Below are 6,958 nucleotides of genomic sequence, written 5' to 3'. Positions count from 1 at the left end.
TCAGTGCACTAGAGGACGCCAGGAGCTCACTGGAGGAACCAGGAAGCTATGGCTGCTGTCCCTGGAGAGTCCACTCACCAGGAGAGAGTCGCTCTACCTGCAGCTTCCTTAGTTCCCACTCCTCACCTGTCGTCACCTCCCCCTCCTGATTCCAGGGCTCCGTGCCCTGCTGATATCTCTGTGGCTGTGGCTGTCAGTGACCGAGTCCTCGGGGAGTCCTGGGGGATGGAGGGAGGGGCTGAGTCCTCAATTCCAGTGAAGTACAGGAGCCTTGGAGATGCTGCTCGAAAGCCGTGCGCTGCAGGCCAGAGCTACCTCCACAGGAGGCAATGGTCGTGCGGACAGAGATTAAAATTGGAGCTTAACTCTCCTCTCTTTGTCATTTCTCTGTTTTTTTCTGGCCCAGGACTCTCAGTGCTGATGTTGTTGCCATTGGGAGCTGCAGCCCTGAGTCCCGGAGGTGAGTCTGCTCGGCCAGCCCCATTTTGACATAAGCTGGGGCGTCCATGCTGGGGTCTGGGTTCTGTCACCAAAAAGCAGGGGAAAGGAGCCTTATTCTGCAAGCGAGGCTCAGAGTTGGTCCTCTGGGGACAAGAGAATCTGTTTCTTACCCCCTAAATGTCCAGATTTTTCTGAGCTCTTCCTCCTTGATGGGGGTCATCATTCTCTGCCCTCCTCTCCTCTACTCTTGCACCCCCCACTGACAGCTGACTTCCTCCATTCCATGGACTGTCTGACCGTGGTCCTTGTCCCACAGCCTCTGCATCCACAGACTCTGCCCCCACAGACTCTGCCCCTCCAGGCTGTGCCCCCTGGTGCCCTCGGAACTCCATATGTGTCAGTGCCACCACCTGTCGCTGTCGTCCGGGATTCACCTCCTGGTCTGGGGAGATCATCACCAACCCTGCAGACAGTTGTGACGGTACTGTGGGGGCTTGGGGTGTTGGGAGCACATGGGGACGGTGCGGGGAGACTGAGGGGCATCCAGAGCCCTCAGCCCTGAGAGCAGCACAGAAGCACGTTGTCATGGATGAGACAGGAGACAGGCAGGGGGAGTGTGAGGGACATGGGCACCTGCTTTCATGGTCAGTAGGGAGAGCGTCCCTGTCCACACAGGGCAGCTGGGCTCCGAGGGCTCCGAGTGCTGCTCTGCCCCTGACTGGCTCTCCGACATTCGGGAAATTAGCTCTGCTCTCAGTTTGCCTGTCTGTGAGTTGGGGATAATCACTGCGCCTGCCCCAGGTGGATGGTGTGAGATTTAACATTTCTCTGTGGGAAGAACAGGGAAAGACTAGTACACAGCGAATTGTCAACAAATGAGAGCTATCATCATTGTTACTGCTGTTATTATTGTCATTATTCTAATAATACAAAGAAACGGGAGAGATAATGGAAGCAGCAAGAGGAAAGACACAGCCCGGGTCGGGGAGCTCAGGCCCTCCTACCAGCCAGAGCTCGCCAGGAACCCAGCTCACAACCACGGTCTCCCACCTCCTGCTCACAGCAGCCCCGTGAGGCAGACAGGGCTAGGCTTGTGGTTTAAATGATCAGATTTGGTGGAAAGAGATCAGGTGACTTTTCCAATTCCTACAACTAATCATGTGGCCGAATCGAAATCCAGGCGTAAAATGAAGCATTTTCCTTCTTCAACAATACAGCGTCATAAAAGGATGTTATACCATTTAAAAATAGTTCAGATGGTAAATTTTATGTTGTGCATTTTACCACGATTTTTAAAAATGGGAAAAGAAGAAAATTATACTGTTTTTACACTAGGAAATACTCCTCATTGACTCAAAACGGTCTTGGATGCTTATTTATTGATAATGAAGGGAAAAACACTCCCTATAGATTTGAAAAAATGAGAGAAAATACCCCTAAAAGTTTCAGTAGTCTGTGGAGTGGATTATGTATAATTTCTCTTGGTTTCCTAGTATACGTGTGTTATTTAATATTTGAGGGAAAGTAAATTTTGTCAGGTGGAAAAAGCCGATGTTGTTGTGACAACAGCCCAGCCATCCATGACCCTGGCGGTGTTCCTAAAGGCTCCTCTGTGTGTGCATGTGTGTCTCACGGAGATTTGTAGACAGGTGACCATGGACAGGAGACCCTGCTGCTAATGCCCCTGGATCCCGGCTCCTGTCAGGGAGGGCGCCTGTCAGGTGGAGATGTCCCATCCTCATGTCTCCCCCGATCCCTTGCACCTCATTCTTCAGGGTCCCACACCTTTCAGGCACTGAAGTCTCTGATCCCCTCCTTGGATGCACGAGGGCCGCCATGCTGCCCTGCATGTTGATTCATTTTGCATCTGCGGTTCTTACTAAGCTGATGCTGTTTTCAGTTACGCTGTGCAGCCCCTGCTTTGTGGGTCCTGAGCTGCTCAAAGGGGATGTGGCTCATGGGCATCTTTCCTCTCATGATGGGAGAACAAGGAGAGAGAAGATGCCAGGAGACACCCACGATGACTCAGCTGTGAGCAGCTTGTGCTGCTTCCTCATTTCACATCCACCACAGGCTCTGATAAGGGGAGACTTCCCTCAGGGGTGGAGACGGCAAGACTCCCCTGGAGACATCCTGAGGCATCTGGCAAAGGCCTGACCTGGGGAGCTGGGGGAGTGCCTGATGGGGAGTGTGGGTGCACTTGGGCCACTGTGAGTGAAGGGTGATGGAAGCCAGCGCTGGGCAGGCTCCTGACCACCTGGCTTTATCCCCAGGTGTGAATGATGAGCGTGGCCCAGGACAGCCCCCACTCTACTCCCTCCCCTTCCTCGGCATCGAGAGTGGCCTTCAATGCCACTGTCACCCTGACTGGAGTGCAGTCCCGGGTCCCCAGTGGTGCTGAGTGCACCCCAGGGGAGGGTCCAGAGCTGAGTCAGTGCCTCCGTCTACCCCTCCAGCTGTGGAGAGGGGTGCACACCTCCTTCCAGCCCCCGTCATGGGACAGCAGAGTTTCTGAATCTAGGCGCCCTCAGGCCCAGCCAGAGAGCAGAGATGAGCAGACAATTAGCAGAATTTCTGGAGCAGATGGCTCCAGCCAAGCTGTGTCCCAGGGGTGCCACCCGGGAGCTGAGTTCTGTGCCGTCCCCGTGGCAGGGTGAGCCTGGGCCAGGGTCTCTGCTCTCTGGGAACTCTCACCTTTGGGAGGTGACCCTCTGCCCTGTTGTGTTCCAGACATCAACGAGTGTGAACCACCCTTGGCCATGTCCTGTGGAAAATTCGCGGATTGCCAGAATGTGGATGGGAGCTACTACTGCACATGTGCCCCCGGATATGGGCTTGTTTCTGGGGCAACAACGTTCAGAAACAAGAGTGAGAACACATGTCAAGGTAAGAACCACCCGCATCTGCCATCCCCTTATCCATGAGGCTTGGAGTCATTTGCGCCACTTTCTCTAGGTAGCAGAGGGCCGTCCTGGCACCAACCAAGTCACTTGCCGTCTTGAACCGCAAGGCTCAGAACCCTCCACAGAGGGACACTTCTGCAATTTTGAATGTTGTCCTTGCCCACATGGCATCTTATTTTCATGAAACAAAAGAGAGGGTTGGCATCAAGAGACCTCACAGGCTCACAGCGTGTTGGTACCAGCACAATATTCAACCTCTTCAGTCACTGCCAGAAGCCCACAGGGGCTCGGCCACACTTGGAGCACCCTCAGAGCCCCCAGGCCATGATGGACCCAGGCGCCCCGTCCAGAAACACGAGATGGGGGAGATTCAAGGGCAGGTACGCATTGCCCGGCTGGCTCTGCCCCTGGCCAACATCCCCACCTGGTGAAGACGTCTCCTGGCACCTGACTCAGTGGGTCTGCCTCCATCGACTTCTCTGAACAAGGCTCTGCCCGGACCCTCCCCAGTAATTTCAGCTCCTGGCCCATGGGCAGTGCGGATGACCGGGACCTGGGGGGAGCAGGGTCAGAGGGGGACAGCATGACCTAGAAACCACCCCACACAAACTCAGAGAGTTGGGTGACAGAAGAGCTCCATGAGGACCAAATGGCAAGAGAGGGTGTCATCATGGACCATCGCCCCAGGCTGACCCTCTCCAAGGGGGTCAAGCCCGGCTCCACATTGACCTGGACCACTTGGGCCCAGAAGACGGAGGTTGAAACAACCCCACGGGGTGCACAGTTCTGCATCTCTGGGGGGAGGCCGAGGGCTGAGAAGACAGAAACCTCTGCCGCCCCTCACCCATCAGCACCTGCTCCCCTTCCAGCCACCCAGCCCTCGTCCACCACTGGCCTTGATCTGATGTGAATCTCTCCACTTCTGTCAGTCCAGGGGATGTCTTCATGGGAATCAGGAAAAGGCACCTTCAAAGCCCCAAGGCTGCCTGGCCGGATGTCAGTCAGCCCCACTGTCCACCCAGCCTGGCACCCGCTGTCTGGGTCGCCCTGGACTGTCCAGCACCATCTCCACTCTCCCTTCTGCCAAATGCCTCCTTCTGCAGGGGCCTGGCTCAGGGGTGGCTCATGGTCCATTCCACGGAGCTGGAGTCTCAGAGTGAGCATGGATGGGAGAGCACTGTCCTGCCAGGCTCACAGGGATTCCAAGGAGAACTCAGCCAGAAGCACCCATCCTGAACAAGGCCATTGCTGGGTCCAGGATGGTGCTGCTCGGGGAACGCAGCAATTCCCTGCTCTCGATCCCAGGGAGGCCCACCTGGCCATTGACCAAATCCTCAGACGCAGGTGGCCTTGCTGTCCCCACCCCCGCTGGGAGCTGCTCAGGGAGGCTGAGGGAGTCACAGCTGGGGACAGGGAGGACTCAGACCACCTCCAGCCACTTCTGGACATCAGCATATCCAGGCCACCACATCCACCCACAGGCCTCCATGTGAATGAGAAAAGGCACCCATTCACCAGGGAACAGACAGTGGGGCCTTCCAGATGCTTCTCTGCCAGGAAACGTGGCTGCCTCCCAGGCCCGAGGGCTGTCCACGGCTGCAGGCTGCGTCACCTCTCCTCCGCTTGCAGACGTGGACGAATGTCAGCAGAAACCCAGAATTTGTAAAGGCCGCAGTGTCTGCATCAACACCCTGGGCAGCTACACCTGCACGTGCCCACCGAGCTTGGAGCTCAACCCAAAGGACCCGAATCTGTGCACAGGTAGAGCCCCAGGGAGACACTGAGGCTGAATGCACTGGGAAGGATCTTAGGCGGGTCCTGCAGCCCGAGGAGGAGCTGATCCTTAGGCCTTGGGATGCTGACACCTGCGGAGCCTGCCCAGGGCCCACCTCCCTGAAGGTCCCCACAGAGCAGGGAGGAAGCCGGGCCTCTGGGCCTGGGTCCCCTGTGGAGCCCCCTGCCCCTGAGAGCACCCCCAGACCTCGCCCCTTCCTCGTCTGTCACATGGGAGCAGAGGAAGCTGTCACTTCCACTTTCCAGAAAGGGAACCTGGACCAGGGCCCAGGAAGGAGCCGGCAAGAGTCCTTGGTCAAAAAGTGTAGCCCCGCCCCGTGGCTGAGCGGTTAAGTTCACGCGCTCCGCTGCAGGTGGCCCAGTGTTTCGTTGGTTCGAATCCTGGGTGCCGACATGGCACTGCTCATCAAGCCACGCTGAGGAAGCGTCCCACATGCCACAAGTAGAAGGACCCACAACAAAGAATATACAGCTATGTACTGGGGGACTTTGGGGAGAAAAAGGAAAAAAATAAAATCTTTAAAAAAAAGAAAGTCCAGCCCCCACGCCTCAGTTTCCCTCCTGGTTTCCCTGCCTGTAAAGTGGGGTCCGTGGTCCCTGCAAGGCCACGTTGCAGGGAGGCCACCATATGGTGCTTTGAGCGTGAAGGTGAAGGTCACCAGGTGGTGGCGCGTGCGATAATGCTGGGGTCCTAGTGCCGGGCAGTGAGGGGTCTGCAGTGACTGGAGGCCAGGGCCTGACACTATGGCTTTGTCATGAGATGTGAACGAATGTGCCTCGGGGCACAATCCCTGCCACAGCTCCACCCACTGTCTCAATGTTGTGGGCAGCTACAAGTGCTGCTGCCACCGTGGCTGGAAGCCAGGTCCTGGGTCCCCCGAAGGCCCAGACAGCACCGTCTGTGCAGGTCCAGAGCTCAGTGGCTGCACTCCTGGGGATCCCCTCCCAGAACAGCTGCTCCCATACTCGATGGCTCCCACTTGGACCCAGTAGCATGAAGGCTGGGGGTGGCTGCGGGGCCAGGCACTAAGTATTTAGAGACCAAATGGGAAAAGATCCGGGGGTCCTGGGGAAGGAGCTGGGGTACCATCAGGAAGGCTCCCAGGACCCCAGGCAGCAGCTAATTACTAACTGGGGTGAAGGTTCCCACTATTTCACAACCTGCACATCCGTCTGGCTCACCTGCTGTGTCACATTTGCACTCCCCATGACCTGTGGTCACCACTCAGGGTGTGCCATCACCAGGTGGCATCGCCTCCAGCCCAGGGGGTAAGCAGATGCAAATACGGAGAAGGGGGCAGGGCGTGGAGGGGTGACGGCCCTCCTCCAGGCTGTGACCTTGCCTGACCCCGTTTTCGTGTCCCCAGATGTCGACGAGTGCAGCTCTGGTCAGTACCAGTGCCACAACTCCACCGTCTGCGTCAACACCGCGGGCTCATACAGGTGCCGCTGCCACCCAGGGTGGACACCCCTGCTGGGGCTCCGGGACAACCAAAACACCACCGTGTGCGAAGGTACCTGATCTGACCTGACCCCAGATCCCATCCCAACAAGCACAGACCCTCTAACCCCTGAAGAACCCCTGTCTGTCCCCTGCAGAGGTGTCCTTCCCCACCTGGACTCTGCCCCCCGGAATCCAGAGCCAGGTGAGTGGCTCCAGCAGGGACCGGGAGGCAGGAATCCCCCCGTGCAGCCCGCTGTGTCCGCCCCTTTTCCCCAAGCTCCCCACCCACCCTCGAGGCTCCCTTGGGGCAGAGCTGGTGCGTGCTTAGTGGGTAGACAGGCGGGAGCCCGTATGTCATTTTAAATTTCCTGGTAGC

General features: G+C 57.2%; 1 protein-coding gene across 1 annotated transcript; it reads left to right on the top strand.

Moving 5' to 3' along the window:
- Window positions 1-406: 406 nt before the first annotated feature.
- LOC124232850 (adhesion G protein-coupled receptor E5-like) lies at window positions 407-6,784 on the top strand (the record flags this gene model as incomplete). Its single annotated transcript, XM_046649761.1, has 5 exons — window positions 407-460; window positions 758-922; window positions 3,172-3,327; window positions 6,506-6,652; window positions 6,738-6,784. Coding segments are annotated over 5 exons (569 nt in total), but the record flags the coding sequence as incomplete, so codon positions are not given.
- Window positions 6,785-6,958: the final 174 nt, after the last annotated feature.

This window comes from Equus quagga, unplaced genomic scaffold, assembly GCF_021613505.1.
Source record: "Equus quagga isolate Etosha38 unplaced genomic scaffold, UCLA_HA_Equagga_1.0 131359_RagTag, whole genome shotgun sequence".
Taxonomy (NCBI): Eukaryota; Metazoa; Chordata; class Mammalia; order Perissodactyla; family Equidae; genus Equus; species Equus quagga.
This window is presented reverse-complemented; position numbering and strand designations above follow the sequence as displayed.